Below are 17566 nucleotides of genomic sequence, written 5' to 3' on the forward strand. Positions count from 1 at the left end.
GGACCAAGTCTTCCCAGAATCCCCAACTGCAGACTTGACAACGGCAGCAGCATCCATCAAGTCACTGAGTCTGACCAGCCAATCAAACAAGGGCTGCTGAGGACAGAGTCTTCCCAGAATCCCCAACTGCAGACTTGACAATGGCAACGACATCCATCATGTCACTACGTCTGACCAGCCAATCAAACATGGGCTGCTGGGGCCAAGTCTTCCCAGAATTCCCAACTGCAGACTTGACAACGGCAACGACATCCATCATGTCACTGAGTCTGACCAGCCAATCAAACATGGGCTGCTGGGGGCCAAGTCTTCCCAGAATCCCCAACTGCAGACTTAACAACTTTCCCTCTGTCCCAACATCAGACACTGATCCTGGTCTGGACCCACACAGTAAGGGTAATAACACAGTTAACGCCATGGCAGGCAGATGGGAGGGAAAATCGTTATTTTGCGCAAACTTGGAACTTTCTTAACAGTGCTTACATTATTATTCAAACGAACTTGAGCACTGCTATTAACAAAACAATCTAAACACTAAATATCAAAGTAGTTTTGTACCTTATCTGGTCCCAATAAAGTAAACTACAAGACACCGTCGAAAAATATATCATAATAACTGGGAGAATAAACATTCAATTGAAGAATTGTAAACATCACCAGCCATTGATTTGGTCAAATATCAGCCTCTGTGTACGACGGGATGTCCCAGCGACGTAGTCATTACACAGTACACACCCATTGACTGCATGAGCTCAGTGTTGCATGTAATAACTAAGGGAGTGACAAGGAGGGTCACCTTCCACCCTTGTTCCCAGTTGTAAGACATTGAGACGTGTGCAACCACTGACCAATACACTGAATCAATGATGGCAATTGCATGCCTTTTGTAAGTATCACATTTGTGTTATATTGGATTCATAACTATTCCACAGCAAAGTATCAGCTCAGAGCTGAGGTGTACATTACTCTTCTGTCAAAATTCACAGGCCCCATACAAACACACAACAATAGCAGGTAAACCACTACTTCTCACTCATCTGTGTGCGACAATCGTTTGAGACGATAACCCAGCTCCAATACGTAATGACAAGGAAGTTCATTTCCTTAGCTGCTTGGCAACACATGCCAAATCAACCAATCAATAGGCTTGTTTGTTTCAAATAAATCTCTGAAGAGTATTTGACAGGCACAGCTTTGTGGCTATCCACAGTTTGGGTGCCAAGTATGATTCTCTCACCATACATAGCACTACTAAATAGAGAGTACCACCTACTTCATTTCACCATTGCATGACAGATGAACTATAGTGAATACAAAAGAGTATTCTTGTAGCTATGTCCAAAGAGTAGTTTTTATGTGATATGGGGAAACCAACAATGTAACTGTTGCAGTCGAGCATTAACTCTCACCTGCTGCCAAACTATGTAGATATGTGAGGGGAAAAGAACTTCCGCAGCACTATTTGCATCACAGAAAGGTAGTCATGAACGCATTTGGGTGGAACACATTTTTACAATTACAGATGTGGGCACTCATGCCACAACAGTAAACTCATTTAGTACTGGAACAAGTACAAGCTTACCCCAAACAGTAACTCTGTTAACGTTACTTTGTTTACGATAAAATATGGTCCCTAAATTCAATAGACTCAATTTTAAGGCTTACCTCAAGTGTACTTGGAGCAACAATGCAGTGTACTGGGCCCAGCTTACTGACATGCCTATTGTCAGAGACTTGACGACTGTGGCTCTCGCTAAAAGAATCTTGAGTGCCTCCTGGGTTCGTTGTGTTTGGACTAAGGAAGGTAACACCCTACTCTATTCTCTTCTCTTGGAAACCCTTTACAATCATTTGGGTTTGCTACCCCTTTCCAATCCAACACCCAATTCACAATCCTTAGGGTTGACCACCACTTGCCAATCACGCACCCCCTTACAAGTCTAAGTCACCCCTTTACGGTCATTGGTGTCAGGCATCCCTCTATGGTCCTTAGGTCTAGGCACCCACTAATGGTCCTTAGCGTTCTGAATCCCTTTATGGTCCTATACAACAGTCTTCGTGTTTTACATTTAACACTAAACCCCCGTCAGGACCCCCACACAGCTGCATCAACACATCAATGAAACATCTGAACATGTGGCAGTATCATGCAATATTAGCTATGTGAAAACTCAAAACTGATCATTAACCATCGTACTGAACTAAGTACTTACAATGACCATCAGGATCCTATGACCACATAACATACATAAAGCAGAAAACACTCAACTGTCGCACCATCACATGAACTAAAAGTAAAGTCAGTACCTCATGCCATGAAGGTGCTCAAATTAACATGGATTAATCATTTATAACATTATCAAACCCAAACATAACAACATTAAATCTTTTCTGTTATTTCAGCAATGTTTGATGTGGACTACATACATAGGTATGAAAGATGATTGTTTTACACCACAACCACGGCACAGGAGTACCTTGTCATCGTCGTCATCATCATCGTCATCGTCATCATCATCATCATCATCATCATCATCATCATCATCATCATCATCATCATCATCATCATCATCCATTATTCAACAAATGCACAAGGTGAACTATACTGAAAAACTTTGAAAACACATATTACATTTTTGGTAATGTTTGACAGAATGTCCACGAAAATCAGATTAAACTGTTGTGGATACTGCAGGAGATTATCAAACACCACAATGGCATTGTAAAAGTTCAAACCTCATTCCATGTGTCTGGATATGGACCTGAGCATCAACACATTTTTCTGATTTCAAGTTAAAATTGATTATGTGTTTTCAAAGTGATTAAGGATATGGTTTCTCCTGTTCCCATTGATTTGTAGATTATTCCTTCCTGAGGACAATCTACAATAACCATGGTCCCAAAGGAACACCTAGGTCAACTCTTCGTTCTTTGCATCGTCGTCAGTGATACAACCATTATCATTATATTTTCCCCTCTTTGTCCCAACAGAAATGAAAGCCCAATGGCTGCTTAAAAAGAAACACTTGGCAACAGGTTTTTGACATTGTTCAAATTCATATGAGCTGTTTCTTCACAGCCGTAAACTCACATCAGTACAAGTGTGACTGAAAGCTCATTGGTTGTGTGTGTCTTGACCAATCGGACAAACATCACAAGCCAGTGTGTCTGTTAGTGTCTGTTCATGGCCATTATTACTGTGCCAGATAGAGGGCCAGACTGTAGGTGGAAGCTGATTGGTCGAGCCAAGACACACTCATTGGTCCTGTAAGGTCATGTGATCTCCTGGAGCTACAATGGCACACACACACACATGGGAAGTGTCATCAACACAGCTGTGAAGGATGTCAGCTCTGGGATGCAGCAGCAGTCTCGGTTTCTGAATCAGACAGGTCATCATTATCCGAGGAATTGTCCAACTTTTCATCAAGCTTGGCTTTTATTACATCCAGTCTCTTCTTTATGCCTTGGTAGTCGAATATCCCACGTCTCTCTCCAAAGGGATCCTGCAAAGAGGCACATAAATGCAGGTTAGTATTATCCAATGGCATATGACCTGCTACATACCAGGCAGTATGTAACTACTGTCAAGTGGAGGATACATTGTAGCACACACACCTGTAGCTGTAGGGTGAGCACTAAACTACACCAATGTTGGAAGCCATATGTATACACCATGTAGCATCTGATTTAAACATATTTTATTCAGTGAAGAAAGGGATGAGGAACAAGTTATCCAACTTAGGTAACCCTCTCCCGAGTATTTACAACATGATAAATATACAACAACATACAAGAAATATAGAAAGAAATATAGTACAGAAATGGTAGAGACCTATGTACAGAGATAATTATTAAGACATATGAAAATATTTACAGCATTCAAGAAAAAAACGCTTGCTATTTAATATGTAATGCTGAACTGCTTTAGATATTGCATGATTTTGAGTATATTGTAAGTTCTTGCTGCCATTTAATAATAAATGTAAATTTAAAGCATCATGTAGCATCTTGATGGGAAAGGGGGTCCCAAAAGGATGAAGGTCTTAAAACATTTACCTCTTCAGTGAAACCAATGATAAGAGTCTGGATTTGATAAAATTAGAAACATAATCAGTGCGAATCAAAGTTTTGAACACATAGTGAACTGCCTAAGAAGACTTGGGCTACTTGTACCCAGGTTCAAACAAGGCGTTTGAACATCTGTGCCAGAACCCACATGTAACTGACCTGCATGGTCTGTCCCTGTTGGTGGCTGTACTTGGTGCAGATGGACTCAGTAGTCGTAGTATGTCGGGAATGACTTCTCCATCACCTCCCTGCAGACATCAATTTAGGTACATTTAGGCATTGTATACAAAAACAGTAAAGGTACTTGTGTCTGCAAAATACAGAAACTCTTGATAGTACATGAAATAACATGAGCACATGACACAGATAACATTCACTGTAAACTGGCCACTGAGCTAGGTGAACAAGGGGAGATAACTCTGAAAGATTCTTCTTCATCAGGCGTTCATCCTCAAATTAGTAACAAGTTACAAAATTGCTTGTTGGCACCAAAGAGTAAGCCAATGATCAGTTTTATTTTACTTACACTAATATATCACATTTTATCCAGTCCCAGAATTCTGTAATGATAAGTTATTATCAATAACCACTTATCTCATAATTTACAGATATATTGACAGTTTGACAATGTTTGTGCTCCCAAGCTCAAACATGGAAAGAAAAGCGATAAATATAATCCACAAAAGTGAACCCTTGAAAGGTGATTGTGTGCTGTACACATACAGAAATAGGTACCCCAGAGCAACAACTTCAGTTGCCTTGTTATCCAGCCAGTCAGTATTTGTTCCCCCAACTGACCGCAGGTACTTTGGTGATGAAAATCTGTAGAACCAGTAACATTACGGCATTTATATCTGAGAAATACAGTTACACCCGGGTTGTATTTGTACCACATATAAAATGACAAATACTGGGACTTACTTGAGAGCTGAGGGACAGACAGAGTGATCATCCAGCATGTCGCACACAGCCACTCGCAGCGTCTCATGACAGATGATCTCATTATAACGCTTGGCGTCACCCGCATTCCTTTCCTGAACATAGAGCACATATTGGATACAACCCACCCACATATTTAGTTTAAAACTAAACAATATGTTAAGTTTAATAAACTGGACATTAGTTTTCAGTCTGAAACATATACTCTAATCTGTTTAAAGTGTTACATCACATTGACCTCAAGTGTGTGTACATGTCAGAGTTACAAGATTAGTTCCTTGAAAGATCAGTGCGTAGACATCATAAAACCTAAAATATGTTAGAGTCATCTTTGATTGTGTCACCAATGCTGAGGAAATACTTTTCCTTGCCATTTTCTGAAGCATGAATAAGATTACTGTCTTGGTGCAAATATTGGAGTAGGGGTGTTGTAGTAAAAACATTTTACTTTTTAGCAGTCTTAGTGCTAAGTTATGTTAATGACCAAATTAAGACAGCGTAGAACCTGTCTCTATAGCTCTCAACAGGTACAATGACAGCCAAAGATGGCATATGGAAGAAAACGATTTAACAGTACAGGTCTACTGTATCATTTTGAAAACAAAATCATGTGTTTTCCAACTGCACTCACAATATACAAACAAACAAGATGACACTGACAGCTTAACGCTTAACTCATAACACATGCACAAATAAAGGTATTCTTTGGACTCAATCAGTACAAAATATACAGTGTTACCCTTTCAAAGCCAGGTTCGTTGTGGTAGGGCTTCTCGTTGAGCAGAGACTGGATTGATATGAGAACTGTGGACAGGCTCTGGGCGGGGCTCCAGGCAGGGCCAGACCAGGTTCTGAGGGGTGAAAACGAGTGTTATCACATACACCACGCATAATCTGTAAGTCAGTGAGTGACAGAAGATTGTATTTACAGTATTGCAGCTACATCATAATAGCCTGTAAAGTATCAAGTCTGGTAACAGGTATGAATGTATCAACCAAATAGAAGCATATCGAGTTCACTTCCTTTAATTTTGCCACATCTGGTTCATTTTGGTTAAAGAGTTAAGAGCAAATCTCCAGAAAATTAATTCCATCCATTTAATGGTTGCACTCCGAAGGAGAATGTGCGAACACACAAGCTGACGGACACCTTAAGATCAGCACTGAACCAACTGATCAAGAGTATTTACAACAAAAACAGCATCAAGTCTCTCATGGTTACAGTGACAGTGGAATATCATATCCACTGATACTAATAGTTAATGCAACATTGTAACCATTTGATCTTCAATTAAGGCAGCTCTTCCAACATGCACTAAGGTCCTTTGATGCTCAGGACCCAAGAGTATTTCCATGCAGAAATAATTATAAACACACATTAGAGACATTAGGAACTATTGTTACAGTGACAGTGGAATAACATACCCAATGATACTAAGGCACACTTTCCCGTTCTTGTAGAGGTTAGGGTTGAATCGGACACGCCCATCCCCTGTTGTCATTAGCTTGACACGAGGGGGGTGGATGGGGTAGTCTGGCGGGCAGCGGATGAGGAAGTAGAAGAATCCCCCTTCATACGGGGTGTCAAATGGGCCAGTTATCAAGGCATGGATCTACAACACACATGGGAGTACCCTTCAACATACCATCACTAACATACCATCACTGGTGTCATACATAAAGACAAAAAGTGACCTTTCTCTTGAATACATCGTAATACCCCTTACATTTTCATACTGAAAGTGATGAGCAAGTGAACATGGTAAATGGTTCATGCATATGTTGCAAATGTACAGTGACATAAGAGAAGTATGTCAATATGGCACAAAACTTTGTTGACATATATCTGGCACACAGCAATATTCTATGCCATATCTTGGAGATCTTCAAATAAATGAGTCTGGGCTGGGCAAATCAGTGGTTGAAAGCACAAAACAAGATCTAGTTCCTGCTCATTATGGAAAGTCAACACTTCAGGCAACACACCCATGTGGCTGATCAAGTTGATATCACACTTTTGAGTTACATGTCTGTATAGGTCAGTACCTTTGTGATGTCCTCCTTGTCAGGTACAATGCACATCCCTGGGGGCGGCTCATTGTAGATGGTCATGATATCTCTGAAACATGTCATGACATTTCTAATACATAGCAGATGCTGGAACACATACGTTGCTTCAGAGTCCTGCAACACTGCCCCTGATCAACAAAGTTTCTAAGCTGTTGATATCATATTTCAGGAAGGGGGCCGGTCTGAGTAACACGACCAACATTTCGATTCTTATGGTTAACAGGGCAGTGGGGAGGCTTAATGGTTAAAGCGTTCGCTTGTCTCACTGTAGATTGAGATTTGATTCCCCACATGGGTACAATGTGTGAAGCCCATTTCTGGTGTTCCCTGCTGTGATATTGCTGGAATATTGCTAAAAGCGGCATAAAACCATACTCACTTTATGGTTAACCGCAAGTTATCTTAAAGTCAAAGTCTGAATAGGATGTCTCGAGAAATGACATTAAGAGAAAATGGCTTCTGTGAGGTTACCAGAGATGGATTTAAGTGTCTCTTTAATCCAATGTTACATCAATCCATTCAATCAGCAAACAGACCCGCTTATTAGTGTATAGTTGAATACTTCTACAAACACAATAAATGGTTTTATAAAAACAACAACACATGGTTACTGTATTTATTCTGTTATCAGGCAAGAAGTTCAAAGGATATATAATAAGTGGCTAAACTCAAGTTAATTTTTCTTCTCCAGTATTGGTGTGTAAATAACATGACTGAAATTAGAATTCATGTGTGCAGTGGCTTGTTTTGGCCTTTGATGCAGTCATCACTAATGCTGTTGCCAAGAACAGAAACCAGTTTTGTATAAGGAGTGCCTCTCTGGACTTGCTGGGGTATTCAGTAATGTCTAGGCCAGTTTGAGTAGAGTAGAGTTCTTGACCACAGCAATGATAACTCACTGGATGCCATCCATTTGGCAATTTCTAGTGTTTGCATTATGTATTGTTACCACTGTACACTGTACAAAACTGCTGCTTGATATACTGTAATGTATACATAGCAAGCTGTTTGTTTATGTATTGAAGTTGGTATTTCCATTTTCCAAAATGATGCCATCATGTTAACAGACATTAAATTACAAAAATTACTGCAAGGTTTAATTCAGGCATTTTTTTTCATTTGATTCACTCTCAGATTAGTTTCAAGATTTACAATAATGGTTATATGCAATGCATATTAATCTTAGAGTCAAATGTTCACAAAGTTGCTATCCAACAGTCAACACTACTGTCTGAAGAAATCATGTCATTGGATGATGATATGACCAGAACTATTTGAAGGAAACATAATCTGAATTTTGTCAGTCACCATGTTCTCAATCCCTTTATTCAGTAGTAAAGAGGCCACAGGCCTGTAGTACATTTACAATATCCATATGGTAGAATATAAGCAATCATTAACATGGATATTACATAACACAATTAAGACATGACAGTCTTTCTATAGATTAAAGCATTGAATATAAATGCTGATACATTTCGTAGAATTTGAGAATTCTGCGTACTCAGTAGATCAATAAATTTGTGAGTGTTTGGGTGTCTATTGTAATAATTGGACAGATATTTTTCTCTTATTGTTGAAAAAAATGGACATATAAGAAGTAAATGATATTCGTCTTCTATGCTATTCATATTACAAAGTTTACAATATCAGTTTTCTCTAGAGATATTTGTGTACCTTCCTGTTTCCACAAAGAAATCATTGAATGAACATCTTAGCCTTGCAATTGCTATCCTAAATTTCTTCACATTTATAACCTTGAGATAAGTTTCAGTTTCAATAGTGGATTTTAGCTGTTTGTAATAGAAACATTTACTCAACAAGCTCAGGGTACAATGCCAATCTTGCAGAAATATGCCTTCTAACCTCTGTGTAAAAGTAATTATGAAATTTGAAGTACAGTTTACACGTTGATCATACCAAATGTAGTCAAAACCTGTGTGGATATGGATAAGTCTTAAGCAATAATTAATGACTATTATATAAGCATATATATACATGGGATAACATCCCGTTTCCCCATACACCATAACACTGGGAGTATTTGTTTTAATCCCTAGGTATTTTTTACACGCAAATAAGTGTACTTTTTCAATTGCATCATAAGCTTTAAGTCCCCATACCTCTGACCCATAAACATGATAAAGTAGTATTGGGCTTTTTTTTGTGTCAAATATCTTGAAAAAAGTATTATAAGATATGTCTGAAAGTACAGAAAGGTTCTTGCCAATTCTTATCAGTATTTTCTTAGCCTGGTTTGACGCCTCCTTAGTATGTAAGTTCCAAGTGAGGTGATCTGTAAAATAGACACACTACAGAACTATATGAAGGAAATGTTTTCTGATTTTTGTCAGTCACCATGTTCTCATTCATGTCACTCATGAACAATGAAGATTTGTCTGCATATGATGATCGCAGTGTGACAGGAGTATGAAAAGTCAAAAGTTTAGTTAACAAAGATTCATTAACATATCCAATGTAAGCAAACTTGCAAGAAAGCTGATGTTTATTTTCACAATGGAAATCCCAGTGTGTCATTTTTCTTCTAAATCTGTTATGTTTATGATTCATTTATGACAATGACGAGGCAAGGGAAAGAACGTATGCCATAAAGATCAGATACATATATATCCAACATACTTTGTATGTATAAAACAAACCCAGACACTTTGATATAAACTTAATAATCAGTTGTTCTCGCAGTGTGAAAAAATAGCACCGTATCACACGAAGTGAAATAACAAAAAGGGTATTCGCGAATTAAATGTGTTCATTTTCTAAACTGTAAAGTTAATCAGCGATTGGAAAGAGCTACACTGTCAACGTTCTTATGTTCATATACGGAATGTGAAACTGTCATTATTTCTCAGAACACGGAAAGATCGTTTTGTTATTTGACCGATATATGACTAATGATGTTAAATACCGTTTAATTCTGAGAATACATTGCTGCGTAGGCTTTTCTTTGTCCCAGTCTTTACAGTGACATGGGTCCCAGTGGGGCCATTTTAGAGAAGGCCCTTCATCTGTTGCTACAAGGTCCAGCGTATCTTCCAAAGCAGTCGCCATGTTTATCTTACTTCGACTTCCTCTTTGCCGCACTGACCTATTTTTTGTGCGAATAAATACAGCAGGGTTAAATATGATAATAGAGTTGATTTAAAATCCTACACAAATATTTGGGGGGAATATAAGATATCAAAGAATTTATCTTGAAGAATATACACCAATTGCTATTGTCTCTGGTCGTAACTCCGTATATTCCCGAACATCAAAATAAACACATATAAACAAGCTTTTCGTAACATAAAGATAATTATTTAAGTGATAAGGACTCTGTGTGGATTTGCTGGCGTGCTACTGACTGAAATTATAGTTTTGAATTATACATCAGAGTATTCTTATTAATATTATGGAGTCAAACTTTATTTTGTAGCGGACTTTTTCTTGAGTGATAAGGTCGTAAACGTTAGCGGGACGTTTCGCGCACCTGACATTCGTCATTTCTAAATTCAGAAATCTATAGGCCACGTGATCGCAGTGGACCAATCAACTTGTCCGAATTTATGCTGAGGTTCGCTTACGTTGGTGAAACGTTTCTTCGTCATATAGTCAACGCGGATTGGTATGTGCGCTCAGTAGCAGCCCGGACAGCGATTCAGGGAGGTGTACGACTCTGTTTAAGGATTTTGGTAACGAATTTGTTGTTGTAACGCGTAATTTGTGTACCTATCAAACTCTGTGTAGTATTCGTTGATTATTTTGGCGACATATCAGCGTAGTTTCGCAGTTTTGTGTGTTATTGCTAACTTGGGAATTCAGCCAGTGGGAATTTTCCTGTTCTCAAAATCTTGTGGTCAATCTTATTGAAATGGCTTTATCGTTCGATGATTTACTGAAAGTTGAGGGTGGGATGGATGTTTCTCTAGATGTGGACATCCCAGATAATTTGTTTGATTTAGATAATTCCTCATATGACATTATTCAGACAGACACGGCCGGTAACAAGTGCCAGAAGAAGTCGCCATTTCATGAATCGGACAGTGGCATGTCAGAGGACTTTAACAGTGTAGATCTAAACAGCCCCCAGAGCGTTACCAATTCATCAGGGAAAATGCTGGATGAGTTTGTGGACGCTCTAGAGTTTGAACCCTTCTGCCATGGCGCAGATAAGGACCTTTCTGACTATTTTTGTTCTGCCTCAAAATCAGAATCTGAGGAAGAATACCAATATACTGACATCAGCAGCAACCATCCAGTAACAACTCTCATGACACAAACATCTGTGTCTAGTTCTAGGTCAAGTTCACCAGAGATTCCAGTGAAGTCACTACGTAATAGGGTGGTTCAGGCAAACAGCAAGGCTGCTCCTGTTTCCTCCAAAACTGTTTGTAAGTCACCTCCACATGACAATGTAACAACCTCACAACCAACAGGTATTCAGTCTGTGAAGGTTTTGAAAGTTATTAAAACCTCTGGTAACGCCAATACAGCAACAGAGGTGTTGAAGGCCCTGGACGACCGCAACAAGAAGAATGCAGTTCAGGCTAAAGTCAACAGGGAGAAAAAGAAGCTGTACATCAAATGTCTTGAGGACCAAGTCTCTGATCTTACAAATACGAATGGTCATTTGAAAGTAGAGAATGACTCTATCAAGCATAAAAACACTGCCCTGGAGGAGGAAGTTCAGTACCTGCGAGCTGTGCTGGCAAATGAAAGCAGCTTGTCCAGGCTGCTTGGTAACATTGAAAATGTTCAAAATGTGAAACTGAAGTCTTCATTTGCCTCCCGCAAGCGCAGTGCAGCTATGGACCACGATTACACCCCCAGCAAGAAAAGCAAGCAATCACACTCAACTGCTGGTGTATGTCTGCATGTGGACAATGACACAGTATCTTTGGAATTCTGTTCTAAGTGTTCTAAGATGGCAAAATCAAGTGATGAAGATTGACATTTAAACTGAACCAGAAAGCGTTCTCCCAAGTGCTAGACTGCTTGAACCAACCAAGCGGAACCAGTCTGTGCTGGCCATGCACAGGAAAGACTTCCATCCATGGGACCTCAAGTTGACAGAATGTTGCAGCAGTGTTCTACACTATGGAAGGAAAATGTCCAATGACTTCCAGCCATGACCTCCAAAAGTGACAAAACTGTCACGACTGTGATGTAAATAGTTGTCATGTGAGAATTTGCAGATGTTTACCTGAGAAATGTTTGTTACAACTTTGCAATTGTTAGCAATCATGGTAAATTGTTCAATGTTTGACATATACTCTGATCTGGCAATCTTGCAAAATGATTTTTTTCAGAAGCAGCTTGGGTGCAGTTCTGGCTGATGTTGATACACTGCAAGAGATTGCCTTTTCAGAGATTAGATTGATGCAATATTCAATTGTGACTTTCCATTTTAGGGAAGCAAGCCAGTGTGGGAAATCTAATCTCACCGAGATGATTGCTTGGCAGAATGTTTGTTTATTCGGTAAGGTCCCGCCACAGTTTTAGTATGTTCTTAGATTGGCAACTTCTTGATTTTTTTCTCTCTTATTTAAAGTTACTAATTGACTCAATCAAAATTAAGGACAAGCAGTTGCCAGTCTAAGTTAGGTTATAGTAGGTCTTAAGAAAAAAAAAAACAAGATTATTCTGCATGTTAAATGATGTAACATTATTTGAAGTTAAGACATCATTAATGTCAAATGTAATGCGAGATGCAATTTCCAAGATTTGAGGGTGGAATCCCCTCTTGTACATTTGTATATATTGAAGTTCCACAGAGAACTTACACCTTGCCTTTGTTATCCAGCTTCCTGTGTGCGTGCAGAGCCAAGATCTGTAGTAGAGAATCTTTGAGAAACCAAGAGTTAAAGGAGTGGGTAATGTTACATTGGTAAGATACTTGCCAACAGGTAACATGGGTTTGGTAAGGCTCGTGAAGAAAAATGTAAAGTTAAATCTTTTTTGGGAATTCACGAAAATTGTGTGTTTGGCATTTATTTTTTTCTGGTTTAATTTTACAGTTTTCTTCACTCTGTTCAAATAAGGCATTATAACAGACATTATAATTTCACTGTAAAGGTTTTGGTGTGCCCATTAAAAAAATTCAAGAAAAGCTTCAGTAAGATTGTATTTACAGTACGTGAGTGATCACTTTCAGCATTGGACATAAAACTTTGTAGAAATTGATGTTTCTCGGGCATATGCTATATTTCTCCACTGAGAACTCTTTATCTGTTCTAATTAAACCTTGTGCTTATTTGATCAGATGAGCCTGGTTGTTCAAATGATTTCATTGGATATGGTAACATCATTCAGATCTTGACATAGCCTGTAATCTAGTGAATTGAATTGACACCTGATGGTGTTGGACAGTTATTGATATTTTGCTTATTGTTTGTATGAATAAAATTGTAATTATTGAACATGAAAAAACAAGTTACTCCTTATTTACAATGTATTTTAGAGATAGTGTGTCTTGAACTAACCAGTGTTGCAGATGGAGGGAAGTGGCTTTAGAGCTTGTTGAGAGCGGAGGTGGAGACAATTGAAGTGTTGATGGTGAGAAAACTTTATCATATACTGGCCAAACTTTGACAATAGTTATCATGGCAATTGTGAAGCAATTTGCCATAGTATTACAATGCAGTGTGATGTTGTCTCAGGGCTTCCTAAATAATGTATGTCCAAGTTAACTGATATTTGATCACTGTGAAGTAGCTGCCACGTTACCAGGTACCACTGACAATATTTTGTTATCTCCTTTTTCATCTCAGATCATACTCTTATTTCAGTGGTTGCGGTCTCACTCTACTGATAATCTGTGGGATATTTGAGCTTCGATGATGTGAAGCCAACTTCTTTAGATGGATAGTCATCTAATATAACAAAGTCTCAAAATAATCCAACATCAAGCAGGCAACACCTGTATCATGTATCCCCAGCAGGGCTCCAGATAAGGGCTGTATGTACGGATAGAAAATATGCACGATACGGTAGGAAATATTTTGGGAAACGTAGCAGATACGCACCACAGCAATGGCATACGGTCTTAGAATCATTTACAGTTGTATTTATCGGAAAAAGTATTGTTTTATTGTTAATTGACCTGTTTACACAAGAGTAGCAATGTTGTGGTGCATATATGAAACGAAACACAAGATTACTGATACTCCAATAATTTCCATTTAGTACTCTAAATGGACTCTTAAGGTTTTCCAGTACTCATATACTGAAAAAATAAGGAGTACGTACTCCTGATGGTGAAAAATTGTCTGGAGCCCTGCCCAGTAATACAAACTGTATTCAGTCTTCAATTAATTCCTGTCTCTACCCTGGTAAAAAGTTTCATTCATGGTCATATTGGGCTATCATGTAATAGATAGTCTCTGGATAGCTTTCAAAATGGGTTATAGGAGGGAAAGTTCATTATATTCAAGCACCAAGTAACTTGCGCAGATTTACAATTTCATGTTTAATTTAGGAATTCTAGCTTATGTTTTTGTTTCCTTGAAGGTAATGGGTTACGTTGGGTTCCAGTAACATAAGTAAGATGGTTCTCTGGAATTCTGCTTCAAGTATGTCCACAGTAACTTAAGCTTGTAATAGGAAGCCTTAAACATGTTAAAACAAATAAATTGTACTTCCAAAAGTAGACAGGGATGGCAATTATCCGCCGATTTTAATTCAAATCGATAAGTTCAAACCACCCATTCGGTGACACAATATTAGGTTTTCAGCTGAACATACTGATGCCATGCAGAAATACAAATGGTAAAAGTCCACCTTCACATATTTATTGCTAGCAGACCTTAACGGAAGCAGAAGGATTAGAGTTGACAGACAATGCAGAGTAGGTACAATATTGTTCATTGTCTGCATGGTTAGATAGGTGGGTGGTTGGCAGTCTTTGAAACCAAGCCTCTAGTCCACACATTGCTGTGGGTATTTTAACTGTTTAGTCTGTCAGTTAGGGCTGCAACGATGCTGTTCGATTACTTGAAAATGGAATCAGACACCTTCTTTTTGATTTTCAATAACCATTATAACTATTTCGATTCAATATTGGAGTACCTATTTAAATTATTTCCACACATCCAGAACGAATTTTGAATCCAACGCAAACAGTTTTGAGCGCTGAAATAAGTCAAAAACGTGATTCGTTAACGTCAGGCTAATTATCCAATGGGAATTGTTTGTAGACATCGCAAAGTTGACGATGGCTTTCATGCTATAAAAGCCGTTTCTGAGAGATAAATGAAATCAGATGTTTTTACTTGTATGAAGAATTCAATCAAAAATGATTGATTCAAGGGTCCAGTATAAAAACTCGAATTGAATCGAGGTCTGGGTGAATAGTTGCAGCCCCACCATCAGTAGTCTCTGGTTACCTGTTTTATGTCTACACCATGGCTGGCTGCGAGCATGAAGTTAGGCTAAAGAGAAGTAAAATTAATCGCCATGATTTCGAGAGTTCTATTGAAAGACCTTGATGTATCATGGTTTTGTTGTGTTGGTTATCCAGGTTCTTCCCAAAGTTGTCAAGACAAAATTAAAAGCAGACTGGGTTTACTTTGGTATCAAAGACATGACTGTCTACTGTAACCTAGAGGGGCGATGGGGTAGCCTACTGGTTAAGGCGCTCGCTTGTCACGCCGAAGACCTGGGGTCGATTCCCCACATTGGTACAATGTATGAAGCCCATTTCTGGTGTCCCCTGCCGTGATATTGCTGGAATATTGCTAAAAGCGGCGTAAAACTAAACTCACTCACTCTGTAACGTAGACATGTATGTTAGACTTGTCTTTGGATGATATGCTATAGGGTTACATGATTGGGTTGTGCATGGTTCACAAATATTTTTTCACATTTAGTTAAATGACATTTTCAAAATACCCTGAGAATATTTTCTTAATCAGCTAAGTGTATGAATAAAGGGAATGTCATGTAAGTAATGAAATCATGAACACAATCTTGGAATTCTAATGTCATCTTAAGCAAAAACTATTGCTTGTAGACTCATTTCAAGTGAGTGATCTTTGAGATTTATTGAAGTGAGTTTAGATTATGGGACCCCAGATGTGGACGTTAATAAATATATATATTTTATTTGAAATAATCCCTGTGCTTGGGGAAAGAATCAAGGGCATGTTTATTGTAGTGGTTAGAACTGCTGTTGTGAAGATTTTGGCAATAGTGTTGTCTAATCAGTGCTGGTTTCCCAGTTAGACATGAGAAATAATGTTCATCTTTCCCAAATCTCATAGCGCCAATTATTTTGTGATGTGACTTCCACTTGTGGGTCAGTGCTACTAAATTCATTGGACAAATGAACTTTTTAAACCAGCCATCCAAAAATCTGTATCGTGAAATCATGTCTTAAATGTAAATTTTTAAGGCTGTGGCAATATATTGTCAGTGATATTTTATATACACTTGGTTGTGAGTGCTATGGCATAGAGAAGTTGAAAGAACATTTTTTTGTTAGGTGAGGTTTTTTTTTTAGGTGTTTCTTTCGTTTTAACTCAAACTTGCTAAGATGGCATGTATTCTAGTTACAAACTGACAAATAAGAAAATCAGTTGTACTGTGTTTGACATTATTTCCTTTAATTTTTAAAACATGTTCCCATTTTTCCAAAAAAATTATTTTGTATATGTGATCAATTAGGTTTTAAACTATATTTGAAGGATTACATATTGCAACAATTGTTAATGGCTACTTTGACTATAAACTTCTCCATTACACCATAAAGTGGATGTGTTAGAGGTTGGTCTTACATAAGTGTTTGTGAACTTATATGGGTTCACTGTTGCGTGCTTTCAAATATGTGGGTAGCCTAATGGTTAAAGCGTTGGCATGTATGTTCTGCCTTTTAAGTCATACCTAATCCCCAAATATAATGGAAATGATTTCCTAAAAATCACTCATCCTCTACTGACAGTACAACACTGGTCCTATACTAACAGTACAACTTGATAGCAAGCTTTTCATGGAATATTGTTTTGAACTTTTGTGCATATCTAACATTTTAAATGCTTCGTGGTAATTAAAACAAATGCGTGGTGGAAATTTTCTATCGTGAAGGGGTGAGGTAAAGGGAGGGACTCTGAATATTTGTTGACATCTGCAAATTTTTTCAAGCAACTTTGAAGTATGCACTCCTTGATTATCTCCCTGAAAATTGTAAACATTTATGGGTTTTTTTAGTTCGAGTGGAAAAATTCATTTGTTTTATTTAAGATTTTATATGAGCTTAAGGTGTATTGGTTCCATAGTTGATTAAGAAGTTGTTTTAGTTTGGCCATATATGGTAAAGTTGGTGAGCTACAGATAACATGCTATCTCCTCAGTTGTTTGGAGACCGACAATCACTGGGATTCCAGAACAGTGCATTTAATAGGATGGGCAGAACATGTCCCAAGCACCTGTGATTTAGAATGCGACAAAGCCACGCGGATGTGGCTTTAAGGTCATTAAATGTGACCAGGCA

General features: G+C 38.3%; 2 protein-coding genes and 1 long non-coding RNA gene across 5 annotated transcripts; 2 read left to right on the forward strand and 1 right to left on the reverse strand.

Moving 5' to 3' along the window:
- Positions 1-2973: 2973 nt before the first annotated feature.
- Positions 2974-10160, reverse strand: LOC124278624 (ubiquitin-conjugating enzyme E2 Z-like). The gene is given in 8 exon segments (XM_046714390.1): positions 2974-3506; positions 4231-4279; positions 4281-4319; positions 4993-5105; positions 5750-5861; positions 6436-6623; positions 7057-7129; positions 10007-10160. Coding segments are annotated over 8 exon segments (876 nt in total). The 5' UTR covers positions 10150-10160; the 3' UTR covers positions 2974-3347.
- A 487-nt stretch (positions 10161-10647) lies between these two features.
- On the forward strand, positions 10648-13883 carry LOC124278623. 3 transcript variants are annotated; one of them, XR_006899136.1, is made up of 4 exons: positions 10648-10772; positions 12492-12559; positions 12884-13635; positions 13869-13883. XR_006899136.1 is itself a non-coding variant. In XM_046714389.1 (3 exons), the coding sequence occupies exon 2, from the start codon at positions 11129-11131 to the stop codon at positions 12029-12031; it is 903 nt and encodes a 300-aa protein (XP_046570345.1). In that variant the 5' UTR covers positions 10661-10772; positions 11073-11128; the 3' UTR covers positions 12032-12559; positions 12884-13509. The 3 variants fall into 3 exon arrangements, 2 of the variants coding, with proteins under 2 accessions (XP_046570345.1, XP_046570344.1); XM_046714389.1 differs by lacking the exon at positions 13869-13883 and having other exon boundaries at positions 10661-10772; positions 11073-12559; positions 12884-13509; XM_046714388.1 differs by lacking the exons at positions 10648-10772; positions 13869-13883 and having other exon boundaries at positions 10779-12559; positions 12884-13509.
- A 1925-nt stretch (positions 13884-15808) lies between these two features.
- On the forward strand, positions 15809-17566 carry LOC124278561. The gene is made up of 2 exons (XR_006899118.1): positions 15809-15849; positions 17161-17566. It is a non-coding gene; the product is annotated as an uncharacterized LOC124278561 (long non-coding RNA).

The sequence above is a fragment of the Haliotis rubra genome, unplaced genomic scaffold (genome assembly GCF_003918875.1).
Source record: "Haliotis rubra isolate DU_JTF1 unplaced genomic scaffold, ASM391887v1 Scf24, whole genome shotgun sequence".
Taxonomy (NCBI): domain Eukaryota; kingdom Metazoa; phylum Mollusca; class Gastropoda; order Lepetellida; family Haliotidae; genus Haliotis; species Haliotis rubra.

What these genes read in the sequence shown, in the direction of transcription:
- LOC124278623 (XM_046714388.1), top strand. Translation starts at nt 10,952, where the DNA reads ATGGCTTTATCGTTCGATGATTTACTGAAAGTTGAGGGTGGGATGGAT.